A 23,630-nucleotide genomic window follows, 5' to 3' on the forward strand; every position below is an offset into this window, starting at 1 on the left:
GAATGGTATTTTGCTGATTATAATTATCGTTAACCGAACATTCCGATTGAATTTTTTTATACGACACGTTCTGGGTATGAAAACGTCAATTTATGATATTGTTATAACAAATTTGGTTATATTACTCAATTTTTGGAATGGTATTTTGCTAATTATAACTATCGTTAATTGAACATACCGATTGAATTTTTTTTATACGACACGTTAAGGGTATGAAAACGTCAATTTGTGGTGTTGTCATAACAAATTTTGTTATATTACTGATTTTGTAATATTTAGACATGTGTTATTATGGAATATTTTAATTAATTTCCTTTGATACGACACAGTGTGGTAAGAAAACGTTAATTTATGGTATTGTTATAACAATTGTGGTTTATTTTATAATTTGTGGTATTTAAATATATTTTCTTTTGATACGACACATTGTGTTAAGAAAATGACAATTTTAGGTGTGGTCATAACAATTGTGGTTATTTAATAAAATTTGTGGCATTTTACAAATATTTTTGGCTTGGGTTTGACAATTGTTGATTCTGGTATGACATATTTTGATTTTGTTACGGAATATCATACGAGTCAAAGAATTTTTGGTACGACTCATTGTGGTAAGATAATGCCAATTTATGGTGTTGTTATAACATTTGTGGGTAACATTATTTAATTTTTGAGATTGTACGCATATATCTGGTTAGGGTACAAGTATTATGGATTCCGATACGAATAATTATGGTTATACGACAACAATATTTTTTAATTATGGGTAACCTGCTAATGACCTGTTCAACGGGTAAATTTTAAAGTACAAGTCGTAACTAGAGTCATAAATATGCATTAGAAAACCAAAAATCGGCATAATGAAAATAAAAAATTGCCATAGTTTAGACATACGGTATACCCTGTGTACCATAGCTTCCTCCGCAAGTTAATTACGTGATTAATCGGACACGTTTTAGACACAAAATTTGACCTAAATCTTGTTTGGTGCCCAACGCTAATAATCAGAGCCATTTAATTTGTTTAAAACACAAATCTTGTGTTATTTGTTTTGTCCACGGAATTGGCCCTATAACGAGGAGACTGATAAAAAGCTTTTTTGAAATTTAAATTGATTCAGTTTTTTTTCTTCTGAAAAGTGTTTTCCAAATGTTAACCAAACACTGGAAAACAAAATTAACAAAAACAGTTTCAGCAAAATCATTTTACAGGGGAAACATTTTACGTCAAAACAAACGGAGCCTACATTCCTTCCTTGTCCTTCCTTGTTTAGTTTTTGATTTTGCTAAGTCCAAAGGTATTTTATTACGTCATCCCAAGATGAAAATGCCAACCACCACTGCTTACATCAGTCGCCAAGGCTCCAAAGAGGAAACAAGAACCCTTTTTTTTTGAAACTGGCAATTCCATATATCAAAGCCCTAAGACATTATAGAAGAAGGATACAAGAACCTTGTGGTCTTTGATTTGAGTGCAATTTTGTTAACCCTCCTTAAATCAAAGATTTGCCATGCAGCGGGTTGGTTGTAAGGATTCGGATCCTATGTGAGAATCTTATGAGGGTTTTAATATGGAGCTGCCACCTTATTAATGAAGAGATCCAAGGGTTGATAACAAAGACAACCCTCTCTCAAAATGAAACAATGTTGTTTTGAAAGTAAATTTACTTAAAGCATCTCCAACACTTGACTTCAAATTGGAGATGTCAATTTTTTTTAAAGGCTTATGTGGCATTTTGGCATCTCAAATTTGACATTAAAACCTCCTATCCAACCCTTATGCCAAATTCTATTTATTTAAAAAGAAAAGAAAAAACTCAAACAATTAGTATGGAGAGGTTGTAAACTTTCTAACGATAACTTTTTACCTTCAACGGTTACTTTTTGAAATTTGGCATGGGAGAGGGTAGCTGCCAAAATTGGCATGCAGGAGGTTTATGCCAAAGCCACTTCAGCTTTGACACCAGTGAAGGCAGATGGGTTGAAAGGTGAGTTGATGCCAAAAGTAACCGTTACACCATCCACGTCATATTTGACATCTACCATTGGAGATGCTCTTAACAAAGAGAAAAAGTATTCTCCCCTGTTACTTGTTTTTCCTCCCATCTCCAGTTCCCGTTCAAGGCAAAAGGAGAAAATCACTTCTCTTCGTCCAAAATAACTCGTAACGACCCAACGCAGATCGATTCCCAACCGTTATGATGCTAGCCCAATGATATCTTAGTTTCTCTTCCTCATCAATTATGTTTTCTATCCAACCAAAACCTCGTCGAGACAAATCAATACCCCAAAAAAGTTTGACGCAAAATTAATAAATACGAAAAAAATTCAAATAAAGACAAAAATTTTAAATTTAAGTTAAGTTTAAGTTAAATCCAAAAGAACGAAACCTTAGTCCATGAAACAAAAGTTAGGTTTTTGTGATTTCATACAGAACCAGAATGGGGTTTGTCAATCAAAGCTTCAAGTTAAGAAAATTATTTTGTAAGCATATTTTGAAAAAATACAACCTTTTCATTGACTGGGTTCTTGTTAGAATTGCATATGGGTTGAAGAGATGTGTTCTCTGTTGCTACGATTTTCACAAGTGAGGTTAAAAAATTTCATTGCAAGAGGTAATGGCACTTCCTCGGTGAGATTGAGGTGAATCCCTGGAAAGTGAGGATTTTTTTTTTATGTGATGTTGTGTGGAAACAGGAACTATGGAACAACAACGGTGAAATTTCAAAAAATTAACAACAATGGTGAAATGAGGAGAAACGAGGAGAAACGGAGGTGCAGTTTGAGTAATTAACAGTATTGGCTCCGTTAGGAATACTATTCTTTAAACAGTGTCGTTTCATTTTGAGAATGGACTGCCTTTGTTATCCACCATTGGATCTCTTCGTTTCATTTTGAGAATGGACTGTCTTTGTTATCCACCCTTGGATCTCTTCATTAACGAGGTGGTAGCTCCATATTAAAACCCTCACAAGATCCTCACAGATAAATCATCACAAAGGATCCAGATCCGTTATAAGGGCTTTGGCATTTGGCAGCCCTTCAACGTAGGGTTGTTACAAACCCAATCGGACCGAAAAAACTAACTGATTGGTTCGGTCTTCGGTCGGTCTAGGGGAGTTTTTTTGGTGGTTCGGGGTGGATCAAATCGAACCGAACCTAGGTCGGTTCGGTCTCGATTTTCTGGAAATCTATGCGGACCGAACCGACGTAGGATTGAATCGACCGAACCATATATTATATATATATATAGGTGTATATATTTATTTATATAAATCGTTTTAATCTTGACCGTCAATCAATTTGGTGTGTTGATCTACATCATCCACTCTCAAATTATACTTTTCCCTATAGCTAGCATAAAACTTAATTTGAGTTCATTAATATCAGTTTGGCAATTGGAGTTCTTATTTGAAGAATTTATTCACTTCGATATTTGACAAAGATCAACTAAGCAATTTGGTAAATTTTTTCTTTTAAATTTGGAATATATAAATTGAGGCCCATTACTTCAGTTTTAGTGGTAGACAAACTTTTGGAGTAATTGATATAAAAAAGAAGAAGAGAGATTTACAGTAAAGGTTCTTTATGCCAGTTATTTTTCTTATATGAGATGCTACGGTGCCAAAAGTTCACTTGTATGACCATTTGTAGTAGTAATTGTTTGAGCATGTCTGTTGTATGTTATTTTCTTTTCAATTGGTGTTTGAAAAAAAAAAACAAGTACAATTCTTTTTTGGCTGAAAATATATGGGTGGAAGAGTTTTATTGTTTGGCAATAGGTGAAAGAATGGCCCAAATATGGGTGATTGACTTAAGTTTGAAAATGCCCAAATATGGGTGAAAAAAATAGTCCAAACATGGCTAATAGTCTACCATTAGTTTTTAAAAATGGCCCAACTAAGGCCCATTTTGGGTGGACCGAAATCCCCGATCGAACTAAACTCATCCCAAACCAAGTTGAACCGAACCGAAATTAATACTGGTCAGGATCGGTCCCCGAATTATATACCCCGAACCCGATCGATTTCCAGCAAATCCACCTGAACCGAACCGATCGAATAACACCCTTACTTCAACATAACACACCAAATCAAAATTATGGGTTACGAATTGCCACGTAGCTGCTTATAACATTTAAGGCGGCTTGCCGCCCTCACTAACAGCATGTTTGGATGCCGGATTTGGTCCCGAATTGCCATGAGGCCCAACTACATCTTCCTTCCCTCCTCTAATCCAGTCTTTGGCTATGAAAAAACCAACCCATATTTGCCCCCTGATTTGGGGACTTCGGATTTGTAATCCACTCGTGGCCGAATTTGCTAACGACAGGGTACCCCCTGTCGTTGGTTATGCGGGGCTGTGTAATGACCATTTTCGCCCTTACTTTTTGTACTCCATCATGCGTGTGGAGTTGTGACAGAAACCAGACCGAAGCAGATCTGTGGAAAATGAGACCAAATGGAGAAGATGATTGGTGGGGAGAGAGAGAGAGAGAGAGAGAGAGAGAGAGAGAGAGACTTACGAATTGGAAACTATGGAAGATCGGTGGCAATAGACGAAGAAGACGAGTGGGTTGCAGAGGTCACCAGAGAAGACACTGGATGGGTGGATTTTTTTTGGAAATGGGGAATGAGGATCTGTGGGTGGGGGGTTTTTACGTTTGTTTAATATATATATTTATACACACATAAACATTCCCTACATATACACATATCCAGCTTGCCATTTTTTTACTTTCCAATTACATGTTTTTAATTTTTTCGGAAAATAATATTTATTCCTAATAAAAAACATGTTTTCAACCTTTGCCATTCTAGAATAAAATTATTTTATCCTAAAATTAATGGTAAATGTCAATTAAAACTAATTAATATGAAATAAACAAATTTGAGCATTAAAAAATTAAACGGGGGTAATTAAGTCATTTGACAACTTATGTTCTCATATCCACCTTCCATATCTCCTTGTCAAAAAATCATCCAAATACTGAATTACAAATCCACCCTTCTTATGAGATGGGCCCACCCTTCTTACATATCACCCCTCATTCCATATCCACCCTCCTTCTATATCCACCCAAAATCAAATCCTCCATCAAAATGGGTCGTAACATCCTTATTCCTTGAGAAACGATCACTGTGAGTCAGACCTTAAAAATTGGAAAAGAGTAATAGTGATTTGTGAAGAGGTTTGTGAGTAACCTTAGGATCTATTGATTAGAAATAAAAAACCAAATTCATATATGCGTTTGATTAGAATGAATTTTTTTATAAGAAACTTAAAAGTAAATACTTATAGTTACCCCCTTCACATACAATATGGTTGATTGACATGAAAAATAAACATTATGAGCATAATAGGGAGGGACATAAGAGTTTGGCAAATTTCATAAGAAAATAAAAATTTATTGTGTTTTTAGCAAGGGGGTAAGCTCTTGTCCATACTCTAATCCTCTATATCCCTCCAAACTCTTAATTTTAATCTTATTCTGATATTTATGTAAGATTCTGAACTGTTCAACTCGAAGCTCTTAAAGAAAATATTGTCTACAAAAAGTGAGACGAAAAATACGCATAAATATATTGAATGAATTATTTAAAATCCATGGTCTAAGTTCAAAACATGTTTGCCATGCATATTGTAAAACAAAATCCGATTTGATAACTTTGTGCACCTATTTTTGTTCGATTAAACTGATTTTTTTTTACAATAGTATTGTTTTCTGCGAGGTCTACGATTTTATTCTCTACGAGACCTACGATAAGAGTGGTTCGATTCATTAATTAAATTATGGAACAATGACAAATATTAAGGGTCTGGAGAGGTACGAAGGGTTAGGTATGGAGAAGAAAAAAGAGAGTAGAATCTATGTCACAATTCTCAAATTAGTTGTACAACAAAATTTAATTTCAAATAGTTTATATTAGAAGTTGGGCACACACTATGTGTGTTCATGTATGAAATAGGTTTTTCGCCATCGTGCAAGCACGAAGATTTCGTGTCCGTAGAATTTGTTAAAAAGGAGATTCTCCTAAAATATTGCATACAACGCACAATCTCCAATCATTGATCACTTTTGTGACAATTGCCTTATTAACGTCTATTCAGTTTCAATTCGGTCACGAATACCCTCAGGATACCTATTATCCAATTTTCTACGTTCATGTAGCAATTCAAATTACAATAATCCACATAACAATCAACAGCATACAAAACTCACAAATACAATATCTGGCATAACAATATTATAATTTATTAAATATTTATTAACGAATAAGTCAAAATAAGTATACGGCAGTTTGAATAAAATCATTATCTTAAAAGATAATATTTTTCCTTTTTCTTTTACGAAACTGATAATATCAACTTATATAGTATTCTCGAAATCATTTATTCTATTTCTTTATTATCACAAAATAAATATTCAGCCAAACAATTAATTACTACACTTAAAATTAAGTCAATTTCTCACATTTAGAATTTATAAAACAATTCCACTATTTATCTATTTAAAATATTATCTTTAACTACCATATTATTATTCATAGATTTTACAAACTAATTTTTATTCGAAAGTGCATATTACTAAATTTAGTACTCCCTCCGTCCCGTTTTCATTGTCCATTATTTTATTTGTTTCTTTTATGTCTTTTGCCTATATCTTTTAGTGTGGATCTTGAAAAATATACAATATATATTTTGTTTGATAGATCTCGATTAGTTTTATAATATAAAATTTTCAAAATTATGAAAAACTTTACAGATTGAAAGATATAAGCAATTCAAAAATGACACGTAATTCAAAAAAGGACAATGAAAGTGGGACGGAGGGAGTATTTACTTAACTTTATTTTTTTTAAAACAAAATACAATAAATGTTTAATATTAGATCTTTATAATGAGGTGATATGAGATTAATATGGCCAATAATATATTTTGAGATTAGCTTATAAGTAGTAACTATTTTTTTTTTCTAAAACAAAATATCTCCTCATTTTCATTTTAAATCCAAATCCTTACGTATTTAATTATTGAATAATTACTACATAAACTATGATTATTCCAATAAATTTATTAATAGCATAATTCTTCACCTACACATGAATTTCAATACCACAATCCACCATAACTTGTCATCCACACAATAATTAAACCATCCAATTTAATGCAGGGCCTACCAAAAACTTTTCAATACAAATAGGACTAAAAGTTAACGAAAGTAGGACTAAACATTAATTAATAATTAATAAATTAAACTCAGGTCACCATCTACATCAAAAACTTAAGTTTTGGTCCTATTTCCATTAAAATAGAGATTAAGGTTTCGGGTTTTCGGAAAACTACCTCAAACCCGATTCTAAGCTCGGGTAAGTGTTGCACGGTGTCTGTAGATCGCTGTGGTGGTTCCGAAATCTAGAGGCGGCGTCCGGTGGTGCCCCCGGCGGCGGCGTGGGTTTGAAACCCACTGATGGAGTGAGGGAGTTGCGGTGGTGGGGTTTCAAGGTGGGTGCAGTAGTGGTGGCGTTGGGTGGGGTCGTGGCCAAAAGGGGTGGTGGCGGTTCGGTGGGGAGCCGAAGAACCGAGGAGATGGTAGTGAGCCCGAGAGGAGGAGGTGACGGGTGGTGGAGTTCAGTGGTGTGGGGAGAGGAAGGTGGTGGTGCAGTGGAGGAAAAGAGGAGAGGTGGGTGATTTGGGTGGTCCTGGGCCGGAGGTGATGGTGGAGGCGAGGACCAAAAGTGGTGGAAGTGCCGAGAGGGGGAGGCCGAGAGAGGTGAGGGACGGTTTTACGAAAACACCCCCAGAAGATAGCCTAGAGCCCCTCCAATCCGGGGACTTAATTGGAAAAATTGGACAAAAAATTTCCAACCCTTTTAACGTTCCTTTATTACAAGGTTAGATACATGAGGAGTGAGGTGTGCAAGTAAGAGAGTGGATAGTTGAGTCAAACATTAGGGTTATAATGTGATTTACATTGAGAGAAACTTATTTACCGAGCCACTGCAAAACTGCTCATTCTGGAGCTGAGCGATCTTACCCGTTCGTTTCAGCATTGAACGGACCGGATTAAATATAATCTATTAGCTGTAATAAATAATCTACTATCGTTAATAGACTTTTTTTAAATCCGGATCATCAAAATATACTTTTGGACGATCGAGATTGAACTCCGTAAACAATTGTTTACAGCTGCTTTGTAAACAAGATTTTCTCTTTTACACCAACTCTGTCAATTTTTGGTTATAGTTAAAGAGTAGTAAAAAACTTTTTTTAGGGTTGTGATACGGCTAAAAAAAAAAAATGTTAATGAATCATGCCAGAATGGGTTGCCCCTTATGTACTTAGAATTGATTGTTTTTATACTAATCAACCGTTGGAACTTATGTACTTAGAATTGATTGCTTTTATACTAATCAACCGTTGGAAGAGTATTAATTTGTTTTTTTTTTTTTTTTGCATTGAGAAATAATTTTCACTATTTCCTTTTATTTTATTTATTGGCACTCTTTTTTTTTTTTTTTGGGTCTTTTATTCATGGTTATGTAAAATTACCTTTTCCTTTTGCGTTGAAGTATTTTTATTTTTTGAACTGCTGTTATTTCACCCTGATGAAACGGATCCTTAGCGAAGTCGGTGAAATTTACTCGACCCGATATATAAAGCGCTCTGATGCAACTTCTTGAAGCCCTAAACTGTTTGAGCAGCGGCACGGGAAAAATTCGACAGAGCAGGCGAGAAGAAAGCGCGAAGGATGACGGAGTACGAGGGAAGGTACGAGGGCAACGGAGTAGATCTCGACAACTATGGCTCTTCTCCTCAGCCTCTAGGTCACAACCATGGCGGCACCGACGACTACAGCGATTCAAAGTCTCAGGTATCTGTTTACATCTCATATATATACCACTGCCCTAATACAACGCTGAATTTGATTAATTTTTGTATGTGAATCGACGAGACCGTGTCTGAAAGGATGACAACGATGTCACTGATTGCGATTGTAAGGTTTACGACGAATTTTAGGTGCAAGCTGGTTGGTTGTTTCGATGCGGCATGAAATTTATGTTAGCGTTTGTAACTGTAGGGTTTTTAATGAATATAGGGTCTGTTTTAATTTCAGTTCGAAATAATAGGCTTCTGTTGCATGAAAATCTAGTAATTATCGCTTCAATTGCTGGCTATGCAGTATTGAAAAGAACCATTTGTGTGTGGAGTTTTGGTTGCCATAATTGTGAGTGTGATACTAACTGGGGCTTTACTTAGAACTTCTTGTTGACATTTTCTTTGGAGATTGATCCAATGAACACTTAATATGTTTATTAAATCTAAAGTAAAGGAATATTCTTTTGCCCATTATCTCGTCATATTTGTCCTAAACACGTAGGGGCATGCAATGCATATGCTCTAATTTTGGAAATTGGTATTTTGGAAAGGAATAAGTTGACACACTACATGCCTTATTGTTCTTAATATGAATGAGTTTCAATCATGGAGTTACCAATATGCGATCAGACATGATTTTTGAACAACATGTCTTTTGTGAATAGTCTAATTTGATGGATCACAAATTATGACTTTATGACTCTCTCAACGGCGTGCCATTGAGAGAGAGAAACGGGGACGAAGTTGAGGGTAAGAATGTAATTTGACAAGTCTTTGTTAACTTTTTTACTCGCAAGTTTCTCAGGTTGGCAAGGAAAAATATGTTATAACAACAAACCTTAGGTGGTATTGGTGAAATTTATTCGAAAAGAAAATGCGGTTCGATATAAAACTCCCTCCTGGTAAAACACCGCAATGCACATCGCACAACTCACATGCACGCACTCTCTCTCTCAATAGCACGTTGCTGCAGTCTGTCGTGTTTGATCAATTTTGTTGTAGTTGTGAAAAGGGTTTCACAATGAGAAACACAATGACTAGGTCCACCGCTCCGATCATTTCGAGTGCCAGCATGGAGTTTGCAAGTTGCGACAACATATTCCGGTATGCCGCCAACCTAGCTCCTCACAAGGAGAAGGTGGAGAAGGTAGACCACTGATGACGGAGCAGATCACGGACCTAGGTATGGATAGGCATCTGAGACTACGGCTGTTGTCGCACCTCCATGCTGGCACTTGAAATGATCGGAGCGGTGGACCTGGTCATTGTGTTTCTTCATTCCGTCCTTCCTTGTTGAGCCCCTTTTCACAACTATAGCAAAACCAATCAAACACGATAGCATTTTGGCGCTTCATACTGCAGCGATGGGCCATTGAGAGAGAGAGTCGGTTGTGCGATGTGCGTTGGGGTTTTGGCGGGAGGGAGGGGTTTTTATATCAAACCGCATTTTCTTTTCAGCTAAATTTCACCAACACCCCCTTAAGGTTTGTCGTTACAACAGATTTCTCCTTGACATTTAGGAAATGACACTGCATGACTTGTCGAATTGCATTCTTACCCTCCCCTTTGTCCCCTTTGTCCCCAAAAGTCTCTCTCTCTCATTAGTTCAGCGTTGAGAGAGAGTCATGAAGTAATAATCTGGGATCCATTAAATTAGGCGATGAATAGGATCATATTTACGAAAGACATGATGCTTCATAGGGTTCCGAAAAGTGGTTGAACATAATCCTGTCGGGAAACAATGTTAACCTTTCCCAACTCGGTGATTGATTTTCAAAAATCATGTTTGATCGCATATGGGTAATTACATGATTGAAACTCATTCGCATTAAGTGTGTGCCAACTTATTCATTTTCAAAATACAAATTTCCAAGATTAGAGCATATGCATTGCATGTACTCGCGTGTTTAGTTATTTTAATTTATTAATTTTGGTTGGTGTTCACTCCAATCTAACTAATTGGAAGTACCATGAATTTGTTCCAAGAAACTACCGTTTCACATCAGGTAGTTAATGTAGTTTCTTCTAGTTTGATTTTCTTGAAGGTTAGGTTGGTGTTCAGTGTACTCGAGTACAAGATCTAAAATAGACAGCCTTGCCTATGAGGAATTTCAAAGGTATTCTCCCTCAGATAAAGTAAGTTTTGGAATTGGTAGATATTAGCCGCGGCAATATCCCCCGATCATATGTTTATGAAATCTAACTGAATGAATATTCTTCGCCCTTTATCTCGTCATATTTGTACTTAAGTTCTCAGTTGGAGATGGGATTGCATGTGTTTATGGATTGAATCTTGATAATGTAAATGTTGTCATGCTTTGCGGAGCCGATTCTGAGGCTTTTTAGATTCCATTGCATCGACACATGCTGGAAATTTAAATTTCGTTATTTCTGGTTTGTTATCTTGCAGTAGAAGTACTACTGTAGTAGCGGGTCATGTGTTCTTTTATCCTTGTGGTTAGTAATTAAATTGTGCAATCTGATTGTGAAGTTTGATTAAAGTTTTTTAAGTGATGCGATGCTATTTATGGCAGCACTCTCGGGAATATGAAAGAGAGTCTTCAAAGAGCAGGGAGAAGGAAAGGGAAAAAGGGCGTGATAAGGAAAGAGACCGGGATAGGGATAGGGACAGAGGAAGGGATATGGACATGGACAAGGACAAGGAGAGACATAGAGAAAGGGACAGGACTCGGGATAGGGATAGGGATTGGGATAGGGACAGGACTCGGGAAAGGGATAGGGATGAAGGTCGTGACCGTCACCGTCACCGTGACCGAGACAGAGACCGAGACCGCTACAGTGAACGGAGTGAGAGACGAGGAAGGGGCAGGGATAGGGATGATGATGACCACCACCGGAGTCGAGACTATGAGAGGTAACGTGGGTCTGGTGTTCTCTTTGTTGGTTTCTGTTGTTTCACATCTATTTCATTTCTCAGTTTGATTTCTGGTCCATTCTTGTATTAAGTATTGATAATGTCATGGAAAAAACGTATTCACTATTCAGCATAAACTTAGCCTCCTATTCTCGGCTTTTGATAGGCTAATCCCAAAATTGCGAGTATGAGAGGCTAAAAGTGGACTTTTATCCCAACTTCGTCAAATTTCATTTTTGTAGATGTCTCTTGAGGTGCAGATGAGATTGTTTTAATTTTGGTTGCAGGCCCAAAGAGTATGAGGGGGACAGAGAGGACAGACACAGACAAAGGTCTAAATCTCGCTCCAGCGGTAGATCAGAGCGCAGATCAAGATCGCGTTCAAAAAGGTTAGTGTAGCAATTTATCATTCTGATGGTTTTGAAATCTTTGATTTGAATTCCTATATTTGGATTGCATTGTAGAGTACGCGTGATTCATCAAAATTAGTATCTGTGAGACTTTGAATGTAGTAATGTAGTTTTGGATTGTGCTTAAATGCAACACTAAATACGAATATCTCGGTTGCTTTATATCTCTCATTAAACTTTCGTAAGTTCCATAAGGTCCATGGTTGAATAAGTTGCAGGTATTGTCAGCACGCTTGTATCTTGTGTGAAGTGTTTTCAATAATTTACATGCTTCTATGGTCCCTACTGTGGAAGTTCTTTCATCTGCAAAAGAAAATGTGTATGATGAGCAATAAGGGGATGAGCTACTGAAGACAGTTTGTATTTCTTCTCTCTTATTTGAACACCTCCACTTACAATGCATGGTGAGCTTTTGGATTCTTTTGGATATATGTGCTTACTGGTTTTCTGTTCTATTAGTTCACTTTGCCACTTGCATTTACGTTTAAAGTAGTGGTGCTGAACTTATTAAGTACCAAATTACTTGCACAATGCTGCAACAGTGCGTTATTCAGTACTAGATTATGTGACAGGAAGTTGAAGAATGGCAAAACTGAAAAAGATATACTAGCTGTGGTTTCATACATGATATACATGTTTCCTTTCCCTCACACCTTGCTAGATCTGAGCAGAACTTTTTTCCAGGGTTGACTGGTGTCTGGCTTGCACTTTTATTCCAGATTGACCTGTTTGTTCTGTTTGCTGGTCGTTGGAGTCATTGTAACATATTAATTTACCCTTATTACATGTAGTCTTGTATATTGATTTACTGCAGAGCTTTATTAGTAAGTGCTTCAGTGGTTTATACTTGCAGCAAAAGGATAAGTGGTTTCGACATGGCACCTCCAGTTTCTGCAATATTAGCTAGTGCTGCAGTTGCAGCTGTTGGAGGTACTTGTTCCATCACATATGGTACCATGGCTATATTTGTATAACTTCTCTTCTGTTTTTGTTTTTGGTATAGTGTGGAAAGTTCCTATCAAATTGCATGGTGTCATTTTGGTAAGCCATACTTGTTTGGTCTTTTATTTGCACATGTTAAGATCCGTGGTCCCTGAACATGCTGTATTTCTTTTCTTATAGTTAATTACTTGGTGCAATATTGCAGAAACTGAGAGTTTTTTTTGGTTGTTTCTTGTGTTTGGTGTTTGCTTGTTGTTTCTATGTCTTTTCTTTGTTGTAAGAAGGCAATGTGGGCTACTAGCCCCACTGTGCTGACAATGGGCGTGAGCCGACTTCTGTAGCTTTAATGTACAAGGAGGAATCGATGCACCAGTTTGATGGGTCTTGTTCGTCTTCATCCGGAAACTATTGCCTGTTTTGGTAGTTTCACGAATATTTCCTCCAGTACTTGAAATATGATGTATTTTCTGTTAGATCTCTTTTGATTTATTTATCCAAGGCACTATGCATTCGATTACGTTTAGTTAGGTGTGTCAGATAGTGTTTACTTATAGTGGAAGAGTATGAAGACAATTCATGTTCAGTTCAGGAATGTAATTCATCAGCCTTTGCAGGTCAAATCTCGGGGACCACCCCCCCAGTAATGTTTCCAAACATGTTCCCTTTGCCAACTAGTCAGGTATTTTTCTGTTCACCAGTCAAATGATTTGTCATGCTATCCTTGATCTATTAGGTTGCATGTTTTCCGCATTTGCTTTCTAATACGCTTTTTTATAAATAAATAAATGAAAAATTATTGCCTTCCTGCAGCAATTTGGAGCTCTTCCTATTATGCCAGTCCAGGCAATGACTCAGCAGGTTAGCATGATCAAGCAATGATTTTCTGTTAATGCTTCTGTTTCTTTGCGTAATTTTTACTGCACTAACTTTGTTATCGGGTGTTTGATATTTTACTTGAAATATCATTGCAGGCTACTAGACATGCTCGGCGGGTGTACGTTGGTGGGCTTCCTCCGAGTGCAAATGAACAGGTGAGGTCTAATGTTCCTTTCTAGTACCACTTGTACATTGTGTTGGGGTTTAAGAATGTCTGTTCACTCTGCTATCCGTATGCTGTGAATAGTCGATGACTTGATGTCGATGCAAGCTGTGTTTAACGATTAGTTGTCTGATTTGCTGTGCTTTTGAAAATTTGAATGCATATTAAGCACAACATGCAGAAGTTGGCTTCTTGGAAGATCACATTTTTTCCTCAAGCTTTTTTGTTAACTGCGCAAGTTATGAGCAGATTTTGAAGTTTGTAACGTCGTGTCCCTTTTCTGATTGTATTCAAAACGAATCACACGTCCGAAGTAGGATTTGAAACCCCAACCAGTCAGTTAACGACTGACCCCTCTAACATTGGGCTACAAAGGAACAATGATAGGTAAGGTCTCCAAGAGTTCAATTGCCATTTCCAACTCATGGTCAGTATGTGCTCTATGCTTCCTTCGTAACTGCCCAAACATTTTTCATAGTGGCTCCCTTCGATGACTTACCTCATAGGAACCTCAAAGTGGCCCTATTTCACTGTATTTCAATTTGTATCCCAATGCCATTCATTCCACTTAACCTTTTGACAAGACAGATGTCATTTCTAGCCTATTTTTATATGTTGGTTTTAGAAATTGATGTATATGAATCCAGAACTTTCTTAGTCATTGTAGGTTTTGCTAGCACACGTTTTACAGATGTCATGATACATTCGCAGATTCTTATATGTTTTCAACGATATTAATACATTTTTTGCACATTATCTAGCATTTTCCAATGTATATTGTGTATAATGTGTTCAGCTTGCTTAATGTTAATGACCTTTTATGCAGTCTGTGGCGACCTTTTTCAGCCATGTTATGTCGGCAATTGGAGGAAACACTGCTGGTCCAGGTTTGTCAGTAGTATTTGATTGCAGTTTTCATGCATGCCTAAAGTTACATGCTTTTAAATTTGTAGCTATTTACTGTTTGTTGTGATGTTCAGGAGATGCTGTTGTTAACGTTTATATAAACCACGAAAAGAAGTTTGCTTTTGTGGAGATGAGATCCGTAGAGGAAGCCAGCAATGCCATGGCCTTGGATGGCATTATTTTTGAGGTGCTTGAATGTTTTCCTGACTCATTTAGCTCAGATGTGGCTCGGAGTTTAAGATTTAGTAGAAATATGTTCTTGTAGAAATTCGTTTTTTCTGACTCTCGTCTCCCTACATATGCGGTTGGGGCGGGGGTTTATTATTAAGTTCTCTGACTCTTTCCTATGAAGCATGGATAATTTAAATCATATTGGACCCGTGATGTACTGCATACCGTACTTTGAATCGTACTTCTGTAGGCTTACCAGGTGTGCAAAACAAGCGATGAAATCTTTCTGTATACTTTTTGCCATACTCCAGATATACCCCAATATATACCTTAGCCATACCCCATCCAAATAAGTATTATATTTCATACATAAATCAAGCTAACTTCATAAGACTTTCTATGCCTAGCATGCTTGTAGCTTTGAGATTTTGGTCTATTGGTTGTTTAGTATAATGATATTACACTCGTATTTGTATCTTAAGTTTGACTTTTTAAAATTTTGGTTTTTTGTTGGATTATGGCTATTTCCTTTATTTTATAAGCAATTACTAGATGTTACAGATTCATCTAAATTGTAGAATACTGTTTTTGTACCCCTGTACCCGTACCCGTACCCGTACCCTACTTGTTTTTGTTTTTGTCGTATTGACCTACTCGTATGGTACAAGTTCCCATACTTGTACCTGTCACATGCTTCATAGCTCTTTACCCACGCCTTGCTGTCTTGTATGCAAAATTTCAACTTTGTCAATGCGCTTTTTCAATTTAGTATGTGGTAGTGATTTTCACACTCACCTTTTTTTTTTATAACCACTCCCTTTTTGTCTTTTTTGCGATGTGAATTTATGATATTGTCCTTCCATTTTCACAACTCAAGGAAAAAAAGGGAGTAATTATAAAAAGGGGGAGAGTGAAAATTAAATACAACGATTGCGTGTTGTATCGTCCTATATGTCTTATATATTCTTATCTCCAGGGAGCACCAGTTAAAGTGAGGAGACCTAGTGATTATAACCCCTCACTGGCTGCTACACTGGGGCCGAGCCAACCTAATCCAAATCTGAACCTAGCTGCTGTTGGGCTAACACCAGGATCTGCAGGTGGGCTTGAGGGTCCTGACAGAATTTTTGTGGGTGGGCTTCCTTATTACTTCACTGAAGTACAGATCAGGGAGCTCCTTGAATCTTTTGGGCCCCTTCGGGGTTTCGATCTTGTGAAGGACAGAGAAACTGGAAACTCGAAAGGCTATGCATTCTGTGTTTACCAGGAGCTCGCGGTTACAGATATTGCTTGTGCGGCACTGAATGGAATAAAAATGGGTGATAAAACTCTTACTGTTAGGCGTGCTAACCAGGGCACTACCCAACCTAAACCTGAACAAGAGAATGTACTGTTGCATGCCCAACAACAAATAGCATTACAGGTGAGAGGAACAATTTTTTTCAACTTGATGGGCATTTGTCTGTAGAGCAAATGCTTAACTTGTTTTCTTATAGGCTACCTGTATTTTGCAATCTTCAATCAAATTCTGAGTCTGCCTATACACGTCACGTTGTTGAGCTGTATGGAACAGCTTGTCGGGTATGGGTTTCTTGTGTGCATTTCTGATTGCAATTTTCTTTCGTAGAGGCTCATGTTACAACCTGCTGCATTGGCTACTAAGGTTGTGTGCTTAACTCAAGCGGTCAATGTGGATGAGCTCATAGATGATGAAGTTTATGAAGACATAATAGAGGACATGAGAGTAGAATGCGGAAAATTTGGTAAGTTCTGGGGGTGACCTCATGATTTCACATGAATTTGTTAATTGCTCATTTTGCCCTTTAGCCTCCAAAATATTCTCTCATTGCTTTGTGTTCTATCTTTCTGTTTTACAGCCTATTGTGCTATACAGAATCAGGCCTAACATACAGACAGAAGACTCCACAACCTTATTTTTATGTTCACCTGATACTGTGTATTTCATCTATATTGATACATTGGATTCAATTTTCTTTGCCATTTGCAGGTACCTTGGAGAAAGTGGTCATTCCGCGCCCGAATCCCAATGGTGAACCAACTCCAGGGCTTGGGAAGGTCAGTGCTTTTGAATATTTTAAGATCCAACTACTGTCTTGTTTCCTTACAGTGTTGAGGGTAAAAAAAATAGTTCACATATAGTTAGGCTGTGTTTGGATGGCAGACATCTTAGGGAGGAATGGAAATATGATTCCGGAATTCTGACATTCCTATGTTTGGGTAGAGTTTGATTGGGAATACGATTCCTTATCTCACAATCCAGGAGCAATCACTGTCCTGAATAGAGGAGGAATCTGATCCCTCCACTACCCCATGGGAATGTGAGATTACCGGGTAATCTAAATTCGGGAAATATGGAAAGCTCAATTTTTTTCCTCTTATGCCCCCAGTTACCACCTCACGTACTCTCCCGCCAGTTCCTTTCTACTTATCTTTACTACATGTTCTCTCTTTTTTTTTTCTTCCATGAAGCCAAACCAATTCTTGAAGGGCTAAATGTCTAGTTTTTTGCTGAGGGAAAAAGCATAGGATTAGCAATGACCGGGTAATGAGAAATATTATTTTCGGCTAAAAAAAGGAGAAAGATTATTTGTTTTTTCCTTGGTTCAATCTAGCATAGTGATAAATATGTTTTGGTATATGTTTATTGTAAGGCAGTGAGACGAAAAAGAAAAAAAATTGTTGCCGTGATTAATATACTATGTTTTACATCATTCTGTATTGTATTGTCGAATATATTGTCACAAGTACATCTTGAAAGCACGATTGATGAATACAATTTGGGTAAGATTGAATTTTTTCTTTTAGGACAATTTATTTACGTGACGAGAAAATCAGTAGACAATTTGATATAGTATTTACCTTTGTCTTTAGGGGCCGGTTCCGCTCACACCCATTTTGACACCCGATTTTGTTTTGAGTCCCACTGTGATGTTTCAAACCGTTGACCTTGTTTAAATTAGTAAAATAGGGGGCCCTGCAAAAATTCAGCTCATTTTGATATCCGTTAGTGCTTGATCCAAACAGTTTTACAGAAATTGTGATAGGAACTAGTGTTTGCAAAAACATTTCGATCAAGCCCTTACCGATATCAAAATGAGCTGAATTTTTGTAGGCCCCCCTATTTTACTCATTTAAACAAGATCAACGCCTGGAAATAACACAGTGAGACCCAGAAGGGTGAGGTGTCAAAATAAGGTGTGAGCGGCCCCTTGTTTCTATTATACTTAGTATAATGCAGATAATCTGAAATCCTTCAATAACAAGGCATTTTTGTTTTCTGAACAACATCAAAATTGAAAAGATGTTGTATATGAAAAAGGAATGATTATGAAGAGTTAAAAGGGTAGCTTTGGAAAATAGGGTAAAAACTTCAATTCATTCCTATGCTTTCAATGATCAAACCAAACACTTGAGTAGGATTTTATTGCTTTCTCTGGACAACATTCATGGGTTAACCAAACGCTTGAATAGGATTACCCATTAATCATATTACTAGAAATGAAATGACATTCCTAGTAATACGATACCCATTCCTGTTTGTTGATTCCTACCATCCAAATTGAGCCTTAGTAGAAAGTTAGTATCAACAGAGGACTTCTGGAAAGGGGATCAACTATTTCTTGTCTTTTGAATTTTTTGTATCCATCAAGGCAGAGAGCTCCTTTTCTTTGGTTGCTTTTGGGGTGTTCCTGGATTGGTCTATGAATCTGGCTAGAGGCTATTTGTACTCATGAAGTGCAATTACTAATAAAATTGTTTTGCCTTTTAGGTGTTCTTGGAGTACGTAGACATTGATGGTGCCACCAAAGCTCGCCAAGGGTTGAACGGAAGGAAGTTCGACGGGAATCAAGTTGTGGCTGTTTTTTATCCGGAGAACAAATTCGCTGAGGCAGATTATGATGGCTAGTTATCTGCTAATATACTCTCTTACCTTTATTTGTTTCTCTAAGCTTTTTTTATATGGGATTGTTTTGCAGAGGATTGTGTGCTCATGACAGTTTGTCTTATTGTAGTTTTCATTTCGGGGCACAATTTATTCCCTAACTTAGATTTCTCTGACTTGATATTTTGTACCAGGCCAAGAATGAAAAGGAAACATTAGTTTTGGCGGACCTATGTCGTCTCAGTGATGTTAGCTTGAAAGTTGAATTACCATTAGGGGAAGAGAGGAGCATTTGTGATTTTGTATAAAAATTGCACTTTGTTCAAAAGGGAAAAATAGAATTATTACACTTTCTTCTTTCTGTTGCTTGTAGTCTACAATTCGTTGGCTTTGGATTTTCTGCTGCCTTGAGGTCATTTTCAATGCAGTTTGGGTGTCGGAGAGGTATTATGTCGGCTTTTTGTATCATACATGGGTGGCTTGGATCCAAGGCTTCAGCGAATACCCCTGATGTCTCACATATTCTGTTTGTGGGTAACTACTTCAGTTTTCCCCATACTGTGATATTTGGTTTCTTTTTTTAGAACTTGAAGCTTATTTTGATCCGAGAAACCCATACTAGTTATCGCTTTCTTTGATACTGGTGTAGCAGCCACCTGGGCGGAAGATCCAATACCCCCAAACCATGGATTTATTTCTGCCCTAACATTTATAACGTGGTATGGAGTTCCTTTTCGGGGGGGAGGTGGGAATGAGACTGGTATCTCGGCCGGGTAATTTTGTGGCATCTGATCTGAATCTTATGTGAAAAGGAAAGAGGCATTTTTAAAACTGTTTCTAAGGGTGGAAAGATTCTTTGGGGTTAGCGGGCCTTGTACAATTGGTTTATGCTTTTACTCGCACCGGCCCAAAATGTTGAATTTTTTTTTGATAGCTTGTCATTTTCAGTTGTCTATGTTTTTCAATGTGTATTAAAAAATATGTAATATAGATCTTCTTTTGATAGATTTTAATTAATTTTACTAAACAAAATTTTCAAAATTTTACGAGACTATAAATTAAAAGATGCGGACAATTAAAAATGACACGCAGTTCAAAAAAGATTTTAACATTTTGGAACGGAAAGAGTATTAGAGCATCTCCAACAGCCTCCTCTCTGCCTCCTCTTGTTGTCATTTCCGCCAAGCAGCAGACTCGCTCCAACCTCGCAGCTTTGATTGGGAGCTACAGTACCTCGCTTTAACCTTTTATTATTTTTCACTTTGTTTATACAACTTCAGAGTCGGACGACGGAAAAATCATTTGGTGTTTTCAATATTGACGGTGGAAAAATCGAACTCCACGACGATGATGGCGGCAAAATTGAACTCGACGGCGGCAGTGGCAGCAAAATCAATTTGGGAGAGAGAGGTTTGGTTTTTAAAATCGAACTCCACGACGATGATGGCGGCAAAATTGAACTCAACGGCGGCAGTGGCAGCAAAATCAATTTGGTAGAGAGAGGTTTGGTTTTTCGCTTTGAGCGAAGCAGTTAAAAATCGTTTGGTTTTCATTTGGGTTTTCCGATTTCTGAGAGAGAGGTTTTATGGTTTCTGGGTTTGCCGACTTTGTGGATGGGTTTTCCTTTTGTGATGTCCGGAATGTGGGTTTTGTGATTTTTTTTTTAACTGAGTTTTGGGAAAATAGGTATTTGCCTAGGCTGCTGTTGGGTGGTGAAGCTATTTGGTGGCTAGACAAAATACAAATTTGCGCTTTTTGCTAAGCATTTTGCCTAGGATGGACTTGAGGCTGTTGGAGATGCTTATGTAGGTATCTTGTTCTTTTAATCTTTGAAGTTCACGCCATCTAGGAAAAGTGGAGGGAAGTTTTGCTAATGCCATTGCCAGCAAAAGTAGAGGAGAGAATTTTTTTGAACTGCAGTAGAGAGGAAAATTGGTATTTCAAAAATTTCAAGGGAGGTTGCTTCATTTGTTAAAATTCTCGGGGAAAAGTGGACGCACGATGTCTCAATATTCATCAGTGCCTCACTCGAGTTTAAGTGTGCGAGTTTCATATGGATGTATGATGGGGTATGTTGAAGCATCAGGATAGTGCTCTGAGACCATTGAATTATTCTATCGTAAGCGTATCTTAATGCCTTTTGCCCTTTTCCTTTTCCCCTTTTACCATTGAATTACTCTATTGTAAGCATCAGGACGTGTGATGTGTGATGGGGTATGTTGCTTCATTTTTTTTTTTTCCTTTTCCCCTTCCCCTCTCTTCCCCCCTCCTTTCTCTGATTTGTCTCAATAAGGGGATTCAAAAAAGTAAAATTTTATGATTAAAACTCAATTTGTACGTTCCGCGTCAATTTTTTGTCGATTATTAGTTCTATTCAGAGAAGAATCGAAAAATTAAAAAATTATGATCCAAACCCATCCGACCCGACGCATTCTACTTCCTTTTCTCCCTAAGCTAAAATATCCGGTATACCAACGCCGGCTTCGGGTGCATTTGGATTAAAAATTGAGTGACTTTTTTCTTCTTTTTTTTAATTTTTTTTGTATTTGTTTATTTTGCGTTAAACTTTGTTGTTTATTGATTCGTCTCAATGAGAGGAATCAAAAAAGTAAAAAATTATAATCGAAACTCATGAATTTTTGAATAAAGACAAAATAAGTAAAAAAATAATCTTTTTTGTAAAAAAAAAACTGAGTTTCGATTAAAAAAAATTTATTTTTTTGATTCCTCTCGACGAAACGAATCAATAAGTTACAAAAATTTAAACGGGTGGCCCTAATGCCACGACAGGATTTGTTGGAGCCACGACTGTGCATAGTTTCTGACACTTCTACCCTTGAAACAATTTTCTCTCATTTCATTGTCCCTCTGAGCACATTATACCCACTTTCCCTGCAATTTCACTCTCTCTCCTCCCTCATTCTAAACCACAAGAATTCCTGAAATCTCAAAAAATACAAACCACTTCTCTACGCTATGTCTTCTTTTCCTCTTTCTTAAAAACCAAATTCACTGCTATACATCGATCCAGTTCAAATCCCCTTTTGACTTGTATTTCCGTCTTGCAATTCGATAGCCACAAGACCCACTTCTCTCTCTCTCTCCAAGTCTCTTGATTGGAATGACGGCGGCAATTGAAATATCATAAGAATTTACACTGATCAATGAAACTTGGTGATTCGGTGGGGCTATACTAATCTACAACTAATCTGAAGGACGATAAACCGAAACGGAAGCATCCTAGTACGATGATGATTTTGCAAAATCGAGAAGCAATTGGTTTTCTGCTGGAGAGCCAGAGGTAGATCTGATGCTCGCAAAATCGAGAAGCATTTTGTTTTGGCGATTTTTGTAGGATAGTTGTGTGAATTTTTGAGAGCTACTAACGGGATAGAATGGCCCTGATCGAGTTGTATTGAGTCAAGATAGAGCACTTTGTACTTTGTAGTGTGAAGAAATGGGACGGAGAGTGTGAGAATTGTTCCGGTTTGCAGTTGGAGAGAGAGGGGGGAATGGTAAGCATTTCATACGGCGTAAGCTGGGAGGGTGAAAATGTAAATTAACATAACTTTGTCGTGGCTCCAACAAATCCTATCGTGGCATTAGGGCCACCCAATTTAAAGCAAAATTAACAAATTCGAATTTTTTTTGAATAAAGACAAAAAAGAAAAATCATTTTGACTTAACAATCCAAACCCACCTGAAGTCTTCTTCTCTGTCCTTTAACAAAAAATCTTATTTGCAGACCATTCCGTAAAGAAGGGTTTATGAAGACCAATAGCGCACGTCCAAAGTGTTTTTGGATGATCCGAATTGAAAATCAATTATGACCGGCAACAATTAATTGTGACCGGTCATAATTGAAAACGAATCTCAGCAAATTAATTGCACGAATGGATGACTGAAAAGTTTAGCGCAAAATTATCAAATAAAAAAAAAAAAACCCATTTTAACTTGCCAAATCCAGATTTGTTTTAGTTTAGTTCTTTCCAAAAGTCAGAGAGAGAGAGAGAGAGAGTGGGGATTTGCAAGGGAATCTAATTGAAGTGAATAAAGCAGACCGAATTTGGTCCCGTACAGGAAGCGATTTTGTGCAAGAATTGATATTTCAGGTCCAACCCATATTGAACTCATTTTTAACCCATTTAAACCCATGTAAATATGGGTTTATATGGGTCCAACCCATATCAACCCATTATACAATATGGGCGGGTTGGGTTGGGTTATAAGTGGGCGGATTTGGGCGGGTTAAGAAATGTGGGTTGAGATTGCTACCTCTACCTTTTGGTATTGATGACGATGCAGTTGGGATGCTTCTTAATTGATAGAAAAAAAGAAAGAAACCATAACTATGCCCACTATGATAGATGGTGAAATAATAGTAAGTCCTAATTATGTCGCATGGAACATATCTTTTTATTTCCATTTATGTTCTGGAAACTTGGTTGTATCTTTTTACACTCCTGTTCTGGTTACTAAACCAATATAGCAGACAAATCAACGCAAA

The 23,630-nt window shown here is 37.2% G+C and overlaps 1 protein-coding gene across 8 annotated transcripts; it reads left to right on the forward strand.

The window, feature by feature from the left end:
- Positions 1 to 8,571: 8,571 nt before the first annotated feature.
- LOC131336696 (splicing factor U2af large subunit B-like) lies at positions 8,572 to 19,348 on the forward strand. Of its 8 annotated transcripts, none has more exons than XM_058372620.1 (14): positions 8,608 to 8,871; positions 10,922 to 11,012; positions 11,411 to 11,751; positions 12,039 to 12,140; positions 13,015 to 13,091; positions 13,718 to 13,782; positions 13,914 to 13,961; positions 14,075 to 14,134; positions 14,969 to 15,029; positions 15,123 to 15,235; positions 16,196 to 16,642; positions 16,847 to 16,982; positions 17,228 to 17,295; positions 19,010 to 19,348. In XM_058372620.1, the coding sequence occupies exons 1-14, from the start codon at positions 8,834 to 8,836 to the stop codon at positions 19,145 to 19,147; spliced, it is 1,785 nt and encodes a 594-aa protein (XP_058228603.1). In that variant the 5' UTR covers positions 8,608 to 8,833; the 3' UTR covers positions 19,148 to 19,348. The 8 variants fall into 8 exon arrangements, with proteins under 8 accessions (XP_058228604.1, XP_058228603.1, XP_058228606.1 ...); XM_058372622.1 differs by lacking the exon at positions 10,922 to 11,012 and adding an exon at positions 11,287 to 11,333 and having other exon boundaries at positions 8,758 to 8,871; XM_058372621.1 differs by lacking the exon at positions 10,922 to 11,012 and having other exon boundaries at positions 8,572 to 8,871.
- Positions 19,349 to 23,630: the final 4,282 nt, after the last annotated feature.

Source organism: Rhododendron vialii, chromosome 8a (assembly GCF_030253575.1).
Source record: "Rhododendron vialii isolate Sample 1 chromosome 8a, ASM3025357v1".
Taxonomy (NCBI): Eukaryota; Viridiplantae; Streptophyta; class Magnoliopsida; order Ericales; family Ericaceae; genus Rhododendron; species Rhododendron vialii.

Excerpts from the sequence above, each read along its gene's own strand:
- LOC131336696 (XM_058372620.1), top strand. The coding sequence starts at position 8,834 with ATGGCGGCACCGACGACTACAGCGATTCAAAGTCTCAG. Across the intron at positions 12,141-13,014 it reads TCAAGATCGCGTTCAAAAAG|CAAAAGGATAAGTGGTTTCG; the intron begins GTTAGTGTAGCA and ends TTATACTTGCAG. Across the intron at positions 16,643-16,846 it reads AACAACAAATAGCATTACAG|AGGCTCATGTTACAACCTGC; the intron begins GTGAGAGGAACA and ends TTTCTTTCGTAG.